A 19,350-nucleotide genomic window follows, 5' to 3' on the forward strand; every position below is an offset into this window, starting at 1 on the left:
TATTGTCTCCGCAAGCAATGTGGAAGGTTGTCCAATAATATAATCAAGCATAATTTGGTGATTTGTGGTTCGGATGTTGTGAGGACTCTTCTAGCGATGTTACTTTCAATTCCCAATGGGTAATTCAAAGTAGAAATTTGAGTCTTATGTATTTAACTATGCCGTTCATGCTATTAACTATGTTGTTGTAGCAGTAGTGATGATAATTAATAATGTTGTTAATATCTAATAAATAACAATGCCATCAACTATAGTATAATAGTGATAATTAATACTATAATATTTAATTAGTTAACTAATTACACTATAATGCTCTAGTGATAATTTAGACATATGACATATATAGACACATTTATGTACATAGTTATTCATTATTAGGTAATTCATAATTATTCTTATTTTATAAATATGAAAATAATGATTGTTCTATATAGAATCAATGCAGTTTGCTTCTTCAATTTAGCCTCATCATTGCAGGCTTGACTTTAGCAAAGGGAACTACAATCTTTATACATACAATCTTTCAAGAAACTGGTTAGAATACATCTTTTTTACTTTTTATCACAATGAGTAGTAAGCGAAAGTAAAGAAAAATTAAGAAAAGTCCATATCTTTTTGAAAGACGGGAGAACGATACCTTCCACCATAATTATAAAACAATGAAGAAACTAGTGCCAACTCTTAGATATGCTACTTATATAGAATGTTATTTGCTTTTTTTTGTTATTAATATACTTTTACAAAGCTATAAGTTAAATCTTAACCAAAAAAACTTTAATTGAAATGTCAAACTCACCACGTTTTAGACTTTGGCTAATTAACTTTATGTTTTGCAAGGTACACTTTATCAACAAAAGGATCGAGCCTATACAATAAGTTTGAAGTCAAATCTAACTAGCTTTAAAAAAAAACTTGTGAGTGTTATTCACGAAATGTATAGTTTAAAAACTATGTTTTATTTTGCTTATATATTGTTAAAAACACATTGAATTTAGTAAGGCTAATATCTTATTACTATATTATTTTAGCTATAGGTTCGGAAAGCCTCGAATCTCTAGAGGGCTTCCCGAACTTACCCCCTTTTCCAAACCTCTTTTCTTTAATCAAAACCCCCTCCGCTCCTCTCTTTCTCACGTGTAATATCTCATTTTCTCTTCATCTTTCTTTTTTTCATTAAAGTTTCCTTTTCTCACCTCCCTTTTTTAAATTAAAACCCCCTTCCCTTTTTAATTAAATTCCTCCCCCTTCCCCCCTCTCTCTCATGTGTAGGGCTTAGGTTCTCTCTCTCTCTCTCTCTCTCTCTCTCTCCTTTAATTAAATCAAACTTCTTTTTAAATCAAAAGTTTCTCACACACACACACACACACACACACACACACACACACACACACACACATACAAAGATTAAACTTTTTATTTTAAACTTTTTTAAATTAAATATTTTAAAAACTTTTTTTAATTTAAAATTTTTCGAACGTAGTTTTTCACACACTTTGAGAAGGAGATAGAATAAAAGAGAGAGAGAGAAGAAGACAGAGAGAGAAGGGGGAGAAAGAGGAAAGAGAATAGTCTTTTTTTAATTAAACATTTTTCTTCTCCTCCTCCCCCCTCTCTCTCATGCGTAGGGCCTAGGTTTTCTCTCTCTCTCTCTCTCTCTCTCAGATTAAACTTTTTAATGTAAACTTTTTGTTTAATTAAAATAAGGAGGGATATACACACACACACACACACACACACACACACACACACACACACACAAAGAGCAAAAAAGAAAGAAGAGGAGAGGGAGGGAATAGAGAGAAAGGGAGTTATAGAGAGATAAAATATAAAATTTAAGAGAGAGAGAGAGGAAAAGAAAAAAGGAAAAAAGAGGAGAGAGGGGGGACAAAGACAGAGAGAAGAAAATGAGAGAGAGAAAATAAGAAGAAGAAGAGAGAGAATTTGAACACACAGAGAATTATAGAGAGAGGAAAGATCAAATTTAAAAGAAAAAAAAAAGAAAAAAATTTAAAGAGAGAAGAAAAAAAAGAAAAAAGAGGAGAGAGAAGGAAAGGAGAGAGAGAGAGAGAGAGAGAGAGAGAGAGAGAGAGAGGAAGAATAATAAAAAGAAGAGAGAGGAAAAGATGAAGAGAGATGGGAAAAAAGAAAAAAGAGAAAAGTCTTTTTAAAATTTAAATATTTTTTGAGAGAGAGGAAGGGAGAGAGAAGGAGAGAGGGGGGAAGAGAGAGAGAGAGAATATAAAATTTAAAAGAGAAAAGAAGAGAATAAAAAGATAAAATTTAAAAGAGAGAGGGAGAGAATAAAAAAAGGAAAATTAGGAGAAAGGGGAGAAGAAAAGGGAACGAAGAGAGAGAGAGAGAGGAGAAGAGAGATAATATAAACATAAAGAGAGAATTATATATAAGAAAAAGATAACATTTACATACTTTAAGGGAATGAGGGGGGAGGGAAGAAAGTGAAAGAAGAAGAAGAAGAGAGAAAACATGTAGAGAGAATTATAGAGAGAGAAAAGATAAAATTTAAAAAGAGAGAGAATAAAAAATAGAGGAGAAAGAGAGAAGGAAAAGAGAGGAGAGAGAGAGAGAGAGAGAGAGAGAAGAAAAGTGCAAAGAGAAGAAAAGGAGAGAGAGAGAGAGATAGAGAGAGAAAAGAAAAATTTTAAAAAGAGAATGAAGAGAGAGAGAGAAGAAGAAAATAAGAAAAAAAGAGGAGAGGGAGAGAGAAGGAAAAGAGAGAAGAGAGCGGGGAGAATAAAAAGAGAGAGAGAGAAGAAAAGCGGGGAGAGAAAAAAAGGAGAGAGAGAAAATGAGGAGAGGAAAAAAAAACTAAAATAAAAGGCAGAGAGAGAGAGAGAGAGAGAGAGAGAGAGAGAGAGAGAGAGAGAAAATTAAACATAGGGAATTTGGGGGAGGGAGATAGAGAGAGAGAGAGAGGAAAAAGAGGAGAGAGAAAGATGAGAAATGGATTGTTGCAACTTCGCTTGCCGTTTCGACGCGCGCAGAACGCTAGTTATATATTAAAAAAATACAAACTCACTTTTGTTCAAAAGAGACAAATTCATTTTACATACATATAGCAAAAACTAAATCTAAGAAAAAAAGTCACTTACCGAAACCTGGCTGGCTGCAAGTGTCGACCGAGTTCAGACTTTAGATAACGAGAAAGGTCTTTGGGCACATGAGGCTACCCAAAAGAGCGCGTATTAAGAGAGCGAGAGAGATCTAGGAGTCGATGACACTGTCACAGGATCGGATACGTTGATCACCGGACTGTGATAATCTCAACTGCGGTGCGTGTATCTATTTTGAAAGCCATGGATGAAGTGCCCCCTCCATTCCAAGAATCCGCTCGATGTGCTGTCTGCAACTCTGCCTTCTCTACCTTCAAACGACGAGTACGTCAACATTGCTCTACTGAGAGAGAGAGAGAGAGAGAGAGAGAGAGAGCGTGTGTGTGTGTGTGTGTGTGTGTGTGTGTGGGTTGTTGGGGGGGGGGGGGGCGAGGCGGAGGTCCGTTACACGCGATCCAGGTATACGTTACCTATTAAGCACAGGTGCCTATTACAGACTCTCGTATTACTCCTGTAGGATTCAGTTCTGTAGAATTCAGCTCGATGTCGTTGAATGGTGCTAACGTCGAAAGACCAGCTTGTTCTAATGGATCCCTAGTCGAGTAATGCCTACTCGATCTGTAAACATGGCATTCAGTGCTAAGGTTGTGCCTTGTACTCATAAGTCATCGGAAGTTGTCCATTGTAATGTAATGTGAGAGTAGTGGTTGTAATTTATATTAACAAGTCATTGTGAGTTGCCAATTGAAATATATTGTGAAAGAAATATGCTGTTTGTCAAGTTGGACTTGCACGTAATGTAATGCGTATGGTGAGACAAAGTATGTTCTTGAGCAGATAATGGTGCAAGTCTGAAAACTGCATAGTTGGTGCCCTTCAAGTGTGAAGGGGTGAGCTCTATTGCCTTCTGAATTTATGGTATATGGGCTCAATAGTGGCTCCACAACAATCTCGAGCAAGTGAAGAGCATAACCTCTCTAAGGAAATAGGGCCAAGAACCCAAGAGTAATAAAATTGTGTGGACTCTTATATGGGGATTTGGGAGATCATTGGCAATCTTTAGTAAGTTAAATCAGCTCTTGGGTTGACCCACTAGACTACATCAATGCATGTAGAAAGCCTCTGTTAGTCCACCACTTCATGTGAATGTATGGTAACCACATCATATGAATGTACGGTAAGCATCAACATGCCCTACCTTTGCCCTCTTACAAATATCCCGTTTTGGCCTGAGAAGTTGTGAAGAGTGCCACTCCACTACTATAGGACAAGGATATCCTCACTTGGTGCTGAGATATGCACCCAAGGAGAATAGATGTCGTAGTAGAGGAGATTAGGGAATGCCAAAAGTCGCATAGGTGAATGTGCTAGGCATTGTGTAGCCCATGCCATAGTAGAAGTCAACTTTTGTCTCCAACATGAAACTACCATCTGAGTAAAGTCCGAGGGGTCAACAAGTGATGTAGCAACCATTTGTTCATCAACCAAATAGAACCAAATATGCCACTAGAGAACATGGTGACCGTCTCTCTATCAAGTGACTAAACTTTGTTAGAGATTAGTCATCCCTTGGACTAGCATTCTTAGGCTATAGTTGGTGCAGTCAGTTCTTTGGGGTGGAGTTATGCATTTTTCTTGTTAGTTTTGGGCATTTCCAGCAGTCACTAGTTGTAGTCACTATTTCTTGGGTAGGTTAGTAGACAGTAATCGGGCAAGTGACAGTGTCACGTGGCAGCTACTAGGGAAATCATTGATTATTTTATTGTTTGAGTAGTAGTCGGAAGCTTTATGTTGAGTTTGCTGGTCGCTTGCATTATTTTATTGGTCCTTTTCTTCCTATTTATAGTCAGTGGGCTGCCTATCCTCCTTACTTGTCTTTTCAGGTGTTGGAGAGAGATATCGGCTCGAGGGGATACTTGGAGAGCCCCTTGTATATTTGCCTTTTTCATTTCACCATTCATTGATTGCAAATTTTTGTGTTATTCTCTCTTTTCTCTCTCCCTTTTCTCTCGTGTTCATTGTCTTTCAGTCTTGTCCATATGCGCTTGCATTCACTACATGTGGTATTAGAGCAAAGTAGAAGGGTTGATTGATTGCGGGCAGACCTGATCGAGAGAATTCTTCGCAACCAAAGTTTGCGTTTTCAGCCTATGGAGAGTGAGGTGAATAGGTCAAGTGTAGAAAAGGAGCGAAGTTGCTGTTTTTTGCAGGTTTTTGCTTTTAGTGAAGGTGAGAAGGCTATGTTTTCAGCCTCTTGGAGTAGATTTTGAGTTTTCATCACCTCCGGTGGGTGAAACTCTTTGAGGACAAGTGGAGGAAGCCCTAGTAGGCATTGGCACCGTGCGCGGAGTCAGAGGGGGCTACCCTTGTTTTTGTGCAAGTCATTCCATTTACAACGTCGATCAAATTGATGCGGAGTTTCAGGCTATTATGAACTGTAAGGTCCTCTTGTTGTTGGCTCTTCCTTTGGATTAGAAGCTTGATGGGGAGAATTACTGCATTTGATGCTTAATGATGCTTGCCATAATTGAGTTTTATGATTTGGCGGATCTTGTGATTGAAGCTAGAGGCCGTCCTATAGCTCGTAATGCCTCCAAGCTTTTTGCAAATGAGAAAGTTGAGTTAATGAAGGTACATTCACATTGGGACAAATTGAATGCCCGCATATGCTCTTTCCTCTTTCTCTCTTGCATCTCTAGTTGTGATTGCTCACGTCGAGCACTTAATTGTGGCTAAGGAGATATAGCTAGAGTTAGATCAAATGTATAATTGGATAATTGCGATGAAACGGGTGTTTCTGGAGGTTTAGATGAGGACTTTGAGTCCTAACAAGACTTCTTCTATGTGCGAGCATATTAATAAGCTTTGGAAATTACAAATGCAAGTCTAGAACACAGGGAAGGTGATTACCTCGGAGGACATGGCGATAACTCTCCTCTCTCAATTACCGCCCTAATTCAGTGTATTCTATTTTGCCTTGATTGCTTTAGGCCGAGAAAAGATCCTCAAGTGGGAGGAGTTGGTTCCTATGGTCTTGGACTAAGAGGAACAACTTAAAGTTTAGAACGCTATCAAGTCGGAGGCTTTGACCAGTCAGCCTTCCCAAGAGAAGAAGAAGAAGAAAAAGAAGAAGAAGAAGAAGGACGAGAAGTCCAAATAGGACATCCAAGGAGTCTCTACTTGCCACATGTGGCAAGATAGGTCATTGGAAGAAAGATTGCCCCAACAAGGCCAAGAAGGATAATATTAAAGAGAAGACCATGAAGGACTAGGGAGTGGTGGTTGTTTCTTCATTGGCCTCCTTCCTCCATTTGGAAGTGATAGAGAATGTTCCTTTGATGGCCACCGTGTCAGAAGTGGATGCAACAATGGAAGCATAAACAAATGTTGTAATAAACTGTTGAACACAAGGATACAAGAGAGAAAGAAAAGACACAGAAGAACACTGTAAAAAAGAGAACTTAGAAGAATGCTTAGGAAATGGAATCCATATACCAAACACAAAAATGTCACAAATAATAGTGAGTCTCCGGCTCGTAGGTAATGACACTGGCTCTCTCTCTCTCCAATAGAATCTATAAGTGATGAATGACTGACTGAGGAGGAACCTGAATATAAAGAACAAAAATATGCCATAAATGGCAGCAGGTTAGCCAACATAAAATGCCCAAATAAGCATTGTCAATGCCACAATAAAATACCTAAAATGCTTAGAAATATCAAGCATGAACTAAACTCACATGAGCTGACCAAATTGCTAACACACTAATGCAACGATGATGGTGTTAGCAGATATGTCAGCTCATGTGTGAGTTTGTGCATGCAGAGGCTGGGTACATTATTTAGGATATTTTAAGCATTTTTTATGGTCTTTATTTTGGTCATATTGAGCATTTATTGTTGGTAGACCAGCATTAAATGCTAGCCGACTTGGTCATATTGAGGACATATTTTTGTCCTATATATATTCCCGTGCCTCCTCTCACTCAATCACTCATGTGCCATCACATGTGTGGAGACTCCATGGAGAGAGGAGCCAGTCCCGGTGCCCACACAACCAATGACTCACTGTTGTATGTGACTGTCTCGTGTTGGATATATGGATTCCATTTCTCGAGCATACATTTGAGTTCTTATGTGTATTGTGTTTTTTCTTTCCCTTTCTCTTATGTCTTGTGTTTTAGCAGTTTATTACAACATATGTTTACATTTCCATTGTTGCTCCACTTTTGACAGATGGTTCCACCGTCACGTGAGGGGATTGTGGACAATGGCGCTTTCCTCCATATGACTCCTTTAGATAGAATTGCCTGTTTGTGTCCGATGCATGGGCAAATTCTGATAGGTGACAGTTCTTTGGTCCCCATCAAAAGCAAGGGTGATATGCAGTTGATTTTGGATGGGCAAGGCGGTGCCCACACATCAGAGGTGCTCTATGTGTGGAGTCTAGGGTATCATCTCCTTTCAGTGAGCAAGATCTGTGCTCTTGGTTTAACAGGTGAGTCTGATAAGGACTCCTTCCAAGTTATTTATGGTGTATCTTGATAGGTTCTTTGTGTCAAAAGTGGATGCAATAATGGAAGTGTATACATATGCTGAAATAAACTTTTGAACACAACACGGGGAGAAAAGAACACTGCAAAAGAAGAGAACTTAGAAGAATGCTTGGGAAATGGAATCCATATACCAAGACACGACAATATAGAACCAATGTGAGTTACTAGTTGTGAAGGCATTGGCACCGGCTTCTTCCTCTACCAAGTTTGTTGGAAGTCATGACATGAGTGAATGTGGAGGAGGAGGCATATTGACCTATATAGGTAGAAAAGAGTGCCATGAAAATGACAGGTTGGCTAGTATTAAATGCTGGCCAATTGGCTGCAATAAATGCCAATACACATCAAATCAAGCAATATTAGAAGCCTAAGTAATCTAGGAAATAAACTAGTGCCGTAGACCATTGAATTACATGCCCAAACTCATCCATGAACTGATATATCTGCTAACACCCTCTCTTAGATCATGGGTGATTTGATACAACACAATATACAATGATAATGTCCCATCATAGTATATACAAGGACCGCCAGAGTAGAACCATGGATATCCAAGTAATGGGTGCATAAGCCACCACCAAGGTGCCTCAGAGAGAACCTGATGTCGATATTAATCATACTAGCTTCTGAAAATAGAGAAGAATCATAGCAGCTCTCAATGTCAGTCAACAATGTCTCAAAGTAGCATAGAAGACCATCCTATCAAAAATGCCTTTGAACATATGTGACCATGGATTCCTCGCCTTTGTTCAGCAGATTGCCAAAGTGTCCCCTCATGTGAGCTTAGGTTAGGAGCCAATCCTGCTCTCTGTCACGTACCAGTCCATTATAAACTTGGATGTCAATCCCAACTCTAGGGCTTGAACTTGCCAGACTCCAATCGATGCATTAGGGATGTCCTTGTTTGGAACTTGTTTACCGGTATACCTATATAGATGAGGTTTACTTACCCCATCTCACCACCCTTTGGCACTGGAGAGTTGTGAGGGATGACCGCATCACCTATAGTAGAAAGTAGCAGAGGAAGGGGCAAACAAGCCTTTCCATCGATCTGGAAGATGACGATCCCTTCCGCGGTTTGGCCTTTGCTTGGGCCAAAGGATATGAATCGGAGTCTCAGGAAGAGGATGTTTGAGCAAAAGAGTCTGGATCCTGCTTCTTCATCTTCTCCTTCTTCCTTGAAGGCGTTAACTCTTTACAGTCCTTCCACAAGTGTCCCTTTTTACCACAGTGATAACACTAGACCTTGGACTTCTTCTTCTTGTCACCCCTCTCAAAAGCTGCAAGAGCTTCATTAGAATCTTCATAATGTGATGGAAGCCTCCCTTGTAGACACAAAGATGCCTCGTGCTTAAGCAACATCGAGGACATATGGGTAAAGCTCACTCACAGGTGTCAAGGATGACTGCATCCTCACAGCATTGCCCACTCCATCGAACTTTGGGGGGAGCTTGTAGAGTACCGTCTCTACAAGGTGTGCCTTTGAAAGAGACTGCATGTGTCAAAGTTGGTCTTGTACCTATGTAACATGGAGCAAAAATGATTGAATAGTGTCCTTAGGCTTGAATGTCATCTATTGGAGCTGTCCATAAAGTGTCATTGCATGCATGCATGGTGGAAGGTGCCTTGTACAACATCTAAAGCTTTGACAATACTTCGGGAGATGTCCTATGGAAGGTAGCTTCCGGTAGAACTTCTTTAGAAATATGTCGGAGAAGAGTAGAATAGGCACGCGCATCATCCGTATCCCATGTAAACACAACTTCCTCATGGTTGTCCTCATCAATATCGTCTGGAACTGGAAAAGGATGCTAAGGATGTGGAATACCTCCACAAACAATGTACTAGATCCGCTTTTGCACAAACCAAGCTTTCATAACAACACTCCAAGTTAGATAGTCAAGGCCATGTAACTTATTATTAGTAGAAGTGCACGGAGGAGCCATCTAGAAATAATAGGAAGAGAACATACAGGATAGAAGGTGGACAGAGAGAGAAGATAGCTAAACCAACAGTAAAGACTGCACAAAACGAGAGTTCACATGCAGTGTAAACAAAAGTCAGATCAGAAAAGAAAGGTGACTGCTGCAAAAAATCAAAAGGACAGTCAAAAATTGCCAGAAACAGAAAAAACGTCCTGCAGGCACAATCGTCCAGGAGCAAGTAAGGTCAGAAAACCAAAACGTAGGCTGAAAGAAGCAATAAATGCAGCAAATTGACAAAAACAAGACTGACAGCTGTCGCAGGCTGAAAACGCAGATTCTTGGGCACAAAATGCAGGCTGCAGTAGACGATAGGCAGGCTGGATAGTAATTAGCAGCAGGTTGCCTGATCAAAAGGGGTAATAAAGGCCTGAAATCAGCAGAATAATATCAGCAGGAACATAGATCTTGCAATTTGATACCATGTTAGAAGTGGATGCAGCAATGGAAGCATATACATATGCTGAAATAGATTGCTAAACACAAGACAGAGAAAAAAGAAGAACCCTGCAAAAGAAGAGAACCTAGAAGAATGCTTGGGAAATGGAATCCATACACCAAGACATGAGATAGTACAAAACCAATGTGAGTCACTGGTTGTGAAGGCGTTGGCACCGGGTCCTCTCTCCACCAAGTTTGCTGGAAGTGATGACAAATGAATGAATGTGGAGGAGGAGGCAGACTAACTAATATAGGTAGAAAAAAGTGCCTTGAAAATGATAGGTCTGTCAACATTCAACTGGCTGCAATAAATGCCAATACACATCAAATCAGGCAAAATAAAATGCCTAAATAATTTGGAAAATAAATTGGTGCCCTAACCTATTGAATCACATGCACAAACTCAGCCATGAACAAACATATCTGCTAGTACTTTGTGTAGGACATGAGGAGAAAGGAGTCTACAAGATGTGGCCTTCTTTTTCCTTTTTTTCTCTTCTTTTTTTACAGACTCTAATCAAGCTATGGCATGCTCGGTTTGGCCACCTCAACTATAAGTACCTTCGGAAGGTAGTTTGTGGTCAGCTGGTGCGTGGCTTGCTAGAAATTGGGGTGAGCCCCATGCCATGTGTATCTTGCATTCGTGGCAAGTAGCATAGATATGCTATTACCAGCAAGGCTTTACAGCGGGCTAAGGAGCTATTACGAATCTTCCCTTGGGACTTGTCTTTCACCCCCTTGCGGTCTCGGCACAATGCGTCACGGAACCGTCTTGAGGTCTCTCTCCAACGGGCGAGGAGAAGCACAATGAGGAAAAGGTGCGCTCTCGCGGGCGAAGAGGAAGGAAAACCCCGCTCGGGATTCTAACCCCCTTACCTCTCACCCCAATCTAAATGAGAGCTCGTCCCCCTCTCCGTTCACTCGATTAGCTCACCAATACTTTCACTTAGCTACATGCAACCCGATGGGAAATCTTAGGGCCACTACGACCATGCCCAAGCGTGATATGGGATTCACCCCACAGTGCACCTTGGAGAGCCTAGTCCCTGAAATCCTACCTCTCATATATCAACGCCCGTAGAAAGCATCTCTCAGGAATGGTATAGAATGCACACTTGACTCATCCTCCAATGGCTAGGAAGTACTTAAAAGAATCTCTACGACTGCTGTTGTGCCACGTGGCAATTGGTCCAACTGCTGACGTGGCACTGCGCTGCACTGTCCGTACTGCTATCAAGGGAATGACATCTCTAACACCCCCTCTCAGATCGTGGACAGGTCAAAAGACTAAGGGATCTGGCATGTCTCCAAAGAAGAGCTTGGGGAAGTGCCTTCGTGAACAAGCCTGCAAGATTATCCTCTGTCTTGCAGTACTCCACATCAATGGTCCCATCCAAAAGCTTCTCCCGAATGAAGTGATATTGGATCTCAATGTGCTTCATCTAGGCATGAAATATAGGATTTCGTACCAAGGCAATGCAACTCTCATTGTCGCACTGCAGAAGAGTAGGATGAGTCTGGGGGCAGCCAAGCTCCTCCAACAATCTTCGAAGCCACACAACCTCACATGTGGTGGAAGACGCAGCCCGATACTTCGCCTCAGTAGAAGAAAGGGCTACTGTGGGTTGCTTCTTGCTACTCCATGAGATAACATCAGTACCCAAGGTAAAACAATAGCTTGTAGTAGACTGCCGGTGGTCCACATCGCCAGCCCAATTCGAGTCGCTCCAACCTGCAAGAACAAGATCTGAAGCATGTGTACTTGTTAGATAAGAAATCCCTAAGGCAGAGGTCCCCCTCAAATACCAAAGAATCCTCAAGGCAGCTTGCCAATGCACTTGCTGGGGTTCACTCATGAACCCCGCCAAAAGACCCACATCAAAACAAAGGTCAACACGAGTGTTGAGTAGCCAAATCAAGGAGCCAATCAGTTGATGGTAGCGGGAAGCATCCGTCAAGGGAGCAGTTGAGTGTGAAGTGGCCTTCCAGTTCGGATCTATAGTAGTAGAAATGGTCCGACAAGTCTTCATCTCAAAAGTCACCAAGAGCTCTTGAATGTATCTCTACTGAGAGATGAAAATCCCCCTCTGAGACTGATAAGTCTCGCGACCCAAGAATAAATGAAGAAGCCCCAAATCCGTCATCTCGAACGTTTGATGTAAAGCTGTCTTGGTCTCGTGGACCTTGTGTGCATGGTCACCTGTAATAATCAAATCATCAACATGCAACACAAACAACACACGACAAGCCTCAGAAGTGTGCACATAAAGCTGCGGATTGGCCTTGGAGTGCCGATATCCCAACTTTGACTGAAGAAATGAGTTAATCTTTTTGTTCCATGCACGTAGACCCTGCTTGAGGCCATACAAGGCCTTCTACAACTTGTAAACTTTCCCATTTGAGGATTCAAAGCCAGGAGGCTACTCAACATAGATCTCCTCCTGTAAGTCACCATTGTGAAAGGCCAACTTCACATCCAACTGATAGAGAGGCCATCTCTTATGGCCAGCCAAGGCAAGACCAGCTCGAATATTTGCCATCCGAGCAGTGGGGGCAAAAGTATCATGGACGTCAATGCCTGGGCTGAGCAAAACCTTCAACAACAAGGCGAGCCTTGTGCTTGTCCAGAGAACCATTGTTAAGGTACTTGGTCTTGAAGGCCCACTTGACGGCAATCACCTTCTTGTGAGAGGGACGGGGCACAAGGTACCAAGTACCATTCCTCTCAATAGCCTCCAACTCGACTTCCATAGCCTTCTGCCAATGGTCAGACTGCAAAGCCTCCTTCACTGAAGTAGGCTCTTGATCCTACATAACATGGGTCATGAAACAATAGTTAGAGCAAACAAGCTCTGTAGAATGTGCCTAATTCCTTCGTGACCTCCGCGGTCCATCCTGCGGTTCCCATTCCTCAGGACCCCCTTGATCTCTGAATCTTGGACGGCACATCTTGGCTTGTGTAGATATCCTGCTTGACGGGAGCAAACAAACGATAACCTTGGGGCTGGGAGCTATAGCCAACAAAAACTTGTCGTCTGGAAGCTGCCTCAAACTTGTCACGCTGTGTCTTCGGGATGTGCACATAGGCGTCACACCCAAAGATCTTGAAATAAGAGACATTGGGCTTAGTCCCAAAGTAAGCCTCAAAAGGTGTCATCCTGTCAACGGCTCAAGTGGGAGATCGATTGAGGATGTGAACTGCAGTAGCCACTGCCTCGGCCCATAGAAACTGAGCTGTCTGTTGATGCTCCATCATGGTGCGCGCCATCTCGATCACACTTCGGTTGTTCCACTCTAAAATGCCATTCTCTTGAGGAGTGTTGGTGTTAGCAAACTTTTGGTGAATGCGCCTATCTGCACAAAAACGAGCAAACTCATTAGACACAAATTCACCACCCTTGTCTGAGCGCAAGGTCTTCAGTTGTCGGCCAGATCGGTTTTCCTCAAAGAGAAGCTAATCCTTGAAGTGGGAGAAAGCCTCTGACTTCAATGTCAAGAAATAGGTCCATGTCATCCAGCTATAGTCATCTACGATCAACATGAAGTACAAGCTCGCCTTCAGGGACTCGATCCGCATTGGGCCTCAAAGATCCGTAGAGACAAGCTCCATAGGTGAAGCAGACCGCCTCGAAGCTTTGTTGGGAATCACATCCCGATGCAATTTCCCACAAATGTAGAAGATGCATGGCTGTTGGCTCACCACTATGTCCGGCAAACCTTGAACAAAGGATCCTTGCGACGCCTTTCGAAGGTACTCATAGTTTAGGTGGCCAAACCGAGCATGCCAGAGCTCGGACTATGTGTGAGAGGTAAGAGCTGAAGAAGACTTCAATTTGTAAATACCATTCTCCTCATACCTCGAAGAGAGAACCTTCCTCGATCCATGATCAAGAACTCGAACAGCATCATTGTCAAACTCCACCAAGAGACCAAGGGAACAAATCTTATGGACCGAAAGAAAATGATATCCCAAGCCTGGCAGATGCAACACCTCGGAAGTGTGGATATCACCATGTCCATCTGGAATTAGCTGTATCGCACCCTGCGCAGCAATAGACATAGAAGAGTTGTCTCCAATGAGAATCTGCCCACGCGAAGGTCGCAAATGGGCAACACCAACTGGAGAAGGAGTCATGGGCCCCTTCATGGATTTGTTGTCTTACTTCTTCTTCTTTTGGTCCTTCCCTTCTTTTGAGAGGCTTGACCAACCAATGCCTCCGATTTGGAAGCATTCTGTCCCTTCAATTGTTCCTCTTGGTCCAAGACCATAGGAACTAGCTCTTCCCACTGAAGAGTCGACTCTCGCCTTGATGCAACAAGAGCGGAATAAAAGGTACCGAATTGTGGCGGCAACTGGGACAATAAAGCGATCGCCATGTCTTTGGAGAAAATAGGCTTCCCCGCATTTTGAACGTGCATCTAAAGCTGCCAAAGCTTGTTTGATGTGTTCCCGAAGTGAAGAAGACTTATTCACGAACAAGGTCCGCATTTGCACCTCCGAAGAAATCCTCTTTATCAGGGTCATCCGGTTATACATCTGGTCGAGCTCTAGCCATGTCTCGAGCCATCATCAAGTGCTCAATGTGAGCTATCACGGCTGTAGTACAAGACAGAAAAAGAAAAGAGCGAATCCTAGCATTCAGTTTGTCCCAATGAGACTTGGCCTTGGTCAATTCCGCACAAGCATTGGAAGAGAGTTTGGACTCATCTCTCACCGAGGGCCGGTTAATCTTCTCCATCACAAGCTCCGCCAAATCATAAGACTCCAGAATGGGCAACATCATCACATGCCAGATGCAGTAATTGTTACCATTAAGCTCGTGATCTGATGGAAGAGCCAGTAGGACAAGCACCTTCTTGTCCATGATCGCCTGGAACTCCAAGTTAGTCTCGGTAGACATGTTCACTTGCAATGCCTGCACAAACGCAAAAGCAGCCCCCTCTGACTGTGAAAACGCAGCTTGTTAGGGCTCTTTCCTCCACTTCCTGAACCTTCTTCAACAACCTGAGGTGATGAAAAGGTAAAATCTGCAGTGGAAGGCCTAAAACACAGTCTTCCTCTCCTTCAAACAGCAAGAACCTGCAACAAATTCACCAACTGGACTCCTTTCCCGCACGCCCACACTCGCTTCAGCCTTGTTCCGATGCACAGCCCTCCTGCTTGCCCTCGAACGCTGGAAACGCAGCCTTGTGTCGGCTGAAATCTCCTCTTTAGGTAGGTTCTTCAATCAGTTAGTCCGTCTTCATTGCTCTGATACCATGTCAGAGTGCAATGATGCAGAAGCTTGGGACCAAGACCGAGAGAGAGCGAACACAGAGAGAAGAGAGAGGAGATAGTGAAACACAGAAAATGTGTAGTGTAGGATGCTGTATAGGAATGCAGAAATATACACGGGTGCAGAGAGAATATCTGCGTATGTCTCCACCTTGAGGACCTCGATCTCCGTCAGCCTGCATGCTGTCAGTCACCAGCAGGCTATCTCTGTTAGATGTAAGTGTACAAGTGCTGGACAGGACTGCTATATATAGCAGAGGAAATACCACGAAAAAATAGCCAAATCAGGTCAGCTGCATTTAATGCAGCCGACTGCATAAAACTGTCCGATTGCTGCTGTGCCACGTGGCAATTGGTCCGATTGCTGATGTGGCTGCGACTGCTGACTGGTCTGACTGCTGATGTAGCACTGCGCTGCATTGTCCGTAACTGCTGTCCAGGGAATGACATCTCGAACAGTTTCCCCCCCTCGAAACTCCTGATAATGACGTCTCCGCTTAGAAGAGTGGAACGAAGAAAAACTAGTCAAAAACTGCCAAAAACAGCAAAAATGGCCTGTGCAAACAGTCGCCCAGCCATTGTTAGGGGCAGAAAACTAAAAACGCAGGTTGGTGGAGCATTGAATGCAGCAAATTGACAATTGCAGGCTGAAATCCAGGTGCAAGCTGAAAATGCAGGTTGCTAGTCTGAAAAACGTAGGCTTGATCAGCAGGGGGGAAGAAAGACCTATAATCAATAGAAAAATCGCAGCAGGAACCAAGATCCTGCAATTTGATACCATGCCAGAAGTGGTGCAACAATGGAAGCATAGACAAGTGTTGAAATAAACTACTGAACACAAGATAGAAGAGAAAGAAAACAAAAGAACAAAAAAACATTGCAAAGGAAGAGAACTCAAAGATGTGCTCGGGAAATGGAATCCTTATACCAAACACAAGAATGATGTGTACAACAATGAGTCACTGGCTGTGTGGACATGGGCACTGGCTCCTCTCTCCAATAGGAAGACCGCTTGAAGAATGTTGATGATTGAATGAGAGGAGGAGGAGCTACTGAATAAATAGGCCAAAAATATGCCAAATATGGCAGTTGGTCGGCCAGCAATAAATGCCTAAATAATCACCAAGATGATCACTATAAAATGCCTAAATTACCCAGTAATATCAAGCGTAGCCCAGACTCACACATGAGCTGACTAGATTGCTAACAATACCGGCACACCCACCGCCCCCCCCGGTCAGAAGTGGAGCAGCGGTGGAAGCATAAACATGTGCTGAAATAAACTGCTGAAACACAAGACAAAAAGAGAAAAGAAAAGAAAGAACACGATACAAATGAGAACTCAGATGTATGCACGGGAAATGGAATCCATATATCTGAACACGAGAGAGTCGCATACAACAGTGAGTCACTGGTTGCGTGGGCACTGGCACTGGCACTGGCTCCTCTCTCCACAGAGTCTGCAGATGGTGAAGATGATGATAATGACTGAGGAGGAGTACTGAGTATAAATAGGCTGAAAAAGTGGGGAGCAATAATGCTGGTCGGACAGCATTAATGCTGGCCCACTGGTGCATAAAAATGCCCCAATGGCATAAAATGCCACACCAGAAAAATACCTAAAATACCTAATAAAAATGCCCAGCCCAGATCAAGCTCAGACTTACACATGAGCTGACAAATACTCTGCTAACACCCTCTCTCAGATCATGAGTGATCTGATACAAGACAATAGTACAATGAAAAGGGATCAGAAACTATACAACATAGAACCACCAAGTAGAACCATGGATACCCAAGCAGTGGGTGATCAAGCCACCACCAAGGTGCCTCGGAGAGAACCTGATGTCGATGTCGATCGTACCAAACACCTGAAAATAGAGAAGATCATAGCATGTCTCTGTGTCCATCATCAATGTCTCGCAGGAGCATACAAGACCATCCTGTCAAAAATGCCCCTGAACATAGGTGACCATGGATTCCCCGCCTTTGGCCAGACCGCCAAAGTGTCCCCTCATGTGAGCTCCAGACGAAAGCCTCCCGCTCTCTGTCAGATAACCAGCTCATCATGAACCTGGATGTCAATCTCGGCTCCAGGATTTGATTTCGCCAGACTGAAGTCGATGCATCAGGGACGTCCCTCTCTAGAACCTGTGCACCTGTAGAAAAGTATAGATGAGGCGCGGCTGCCCCACCTGAACACCCGCTCATACTCCCTCTCTGGCACAAGAGAGTCGTGAGGGATGACCTCATCACCACCACTAGAAAGCAGCCGAGGAAGGGGCCACCAAGCCCTTCCCGCGATCCGAAGAAGAGGATCCCTTCCGCGCCTTGGACTTCTCCTTGGTCGGAGGATCTGAGTCGGAGTTTGATGAAGGAGAGGACGCATCAGTAGAGTCAACATCCCACTTCGTCTTCTGCTCCTTCTTCCTGGAAGCCGCTAACGTCTTGCAGTCCTTCCGCAAATGTCCCTTCTTGCCACAGTGGTAACACTGGGCCTTCGACTTCTTCTTCCTGTCACCCCTCTCTGAAGCTACATAAGCCTCGCCTCCATAATGTGCCGGAAGCCGCCCCTGTAATCTCAAGGATGTCTCATGGTTGTCCTCATTAAAATCTTCAGGAAGAGGAAAAGGACGGAGAGGTTGAGGAAGAGCTCCACAGACGATGTACCATAACCGCTTCTGCACAAACCAAGCTTTCATGACAGCACTCCATGTGAGATAATCAGGTCCATGTAACTTATCATGAGTGGAAGTGCACGGAGGAGCCATATGGAGAGGATAAGAAGAGAAGTAGAGAAGAGATGGAATGTAGAGAGGAAACACAGCCAAAACACAAGCACAGACGGTAGAAAATGAGAGTTCACATGCAATAGAACCCAAAATTTGATCAATAGAAGACAAAATCTGCTGCAGAAAGTCAAAAAATCAGTCAAAAACTGCCAAAAACAGCAAAAACGGCCTGAAGTAACAGTCACCCAGCCACGAGAGATGCTGAATCAGCAAAACGCAGGCTGTAAACTGGAGAAAAACAGGTAGAAAACTGTCGCCAGCAGCTGCAGATGAAAAACGCAGGCAGTAGAGGTGCGTAGCCAGCAGGCGATGGCAAAACTGCAAAAAACGCAGGCTGAAAACAGCTCCAAAACAGGTCATCTGGCTGCGACAGCAGTCGTCTGATCAGCAGGGGTACAAAACAGTCTTGAAATCAGCAATAAAACACAGCAGAAACACACATCCTGAAAACTGATACCATGTCAGAAGTGGAGCAGCGGTGGAAGCATAAACATGTGCTGAAATAAACTGCTGAAACACAAGACAAAAAGAGAAAAGAAAAGAAAGAACACGATACAAATGAGAACTCAGATGTATGCACGGGAAATGGAATCCATATATCTGAACACGAGAGAGTCGCATACAACAGTGAGTCACTGGCTGCGTGGGCACTGGCACTGGCACTGGCTCCTCTCTCCACAGAGTCTGCAGATGGTGAAGATGATGATAATGACTGAGGAGGAGTACTGAGTATAAATAGGCTGAAAAAGTGGGGAGCAATAATGCTGGTCGGACAGCATTAATGCTGGTCCACTGGTGCATAAAAATGCCCCAATGGCATAAAATGCCACACCAGAAAAATACCTAAAATACCTAATAAAAATGCCCAGCCCAGATCAAGCTCAGACTCACACATGAGCTGACAAATACTTTGCTAACACCCCACCTCCTTTTCTTCCCAACCAAGCTTAAAAAACATTTTTTCCACTTGCACATGCAAGTTTTGCCAAGTCGCAGCCTTCTAATTTCATTTTCTAGCATTATCCAAGTTATTAAATTAGTTTTCAAATAATAAATATTTATGGCTAAAAAGAATAATTTGATAGGCCAACAATTAAATTGGTTGGACCAATTTATCATCCAAGTGATCTTGAGTATTCATTAGCTTGGAATTGGCATTAATTAATTAGTTATTGACAATTTACTAGTGTCACCACTGACACTGATGGCTAATTAAATGCTCTAGGACAAGTT

At 43.0% G+C, this 19,350-nt stretch overlaps 1 protein-coding gene across 4 annotated transcripts in view; it reads left to right on the forward strand.

Annotated features, from left to right (window-relative positions):
* Positions 1–3,115: 3,115 nt before the first annotated feature.
* Positions 3,116–19,350, forward strand: part of LOC148036640 (Ankyrin repeat family protein) — a 45,257-nt gene continuing 29,022 nt past the window's right edge. For all 4 annotated transcript variants that reach the window (XM_087678671.1, XM_087678672.1, XM_087678673.1 and 1 more), the window contains exon 1: positions 3,116–3,395. In XM_087678671.1, the coding sequence (XP_087534797.1) occupies positions 3,319–3,395 (77 nt within the window). In that variant the 5' untranslated portion in view covers positions 3,116–3,318. The remainder of the gene's footprint in view (positions 3,396–19,350) is intronic.

Source organism: Lygodium microphyllum, chromosome 5 (assembly GCF_053477565.2).
Source record: "Lygodium microphyllum isolate KBCC chromosome 5, Lygodium_microphyllum_v1.1.10, whole genome shotgun sequence".
In the NCBI taxonomy this organism is placed as follows: Eukaryota; Viridiplantae; Streptophyta; class Polypodiopsida; order Schizaeales; family Lygodiaceae; genus Lygodium; species Lygodium microphyllum.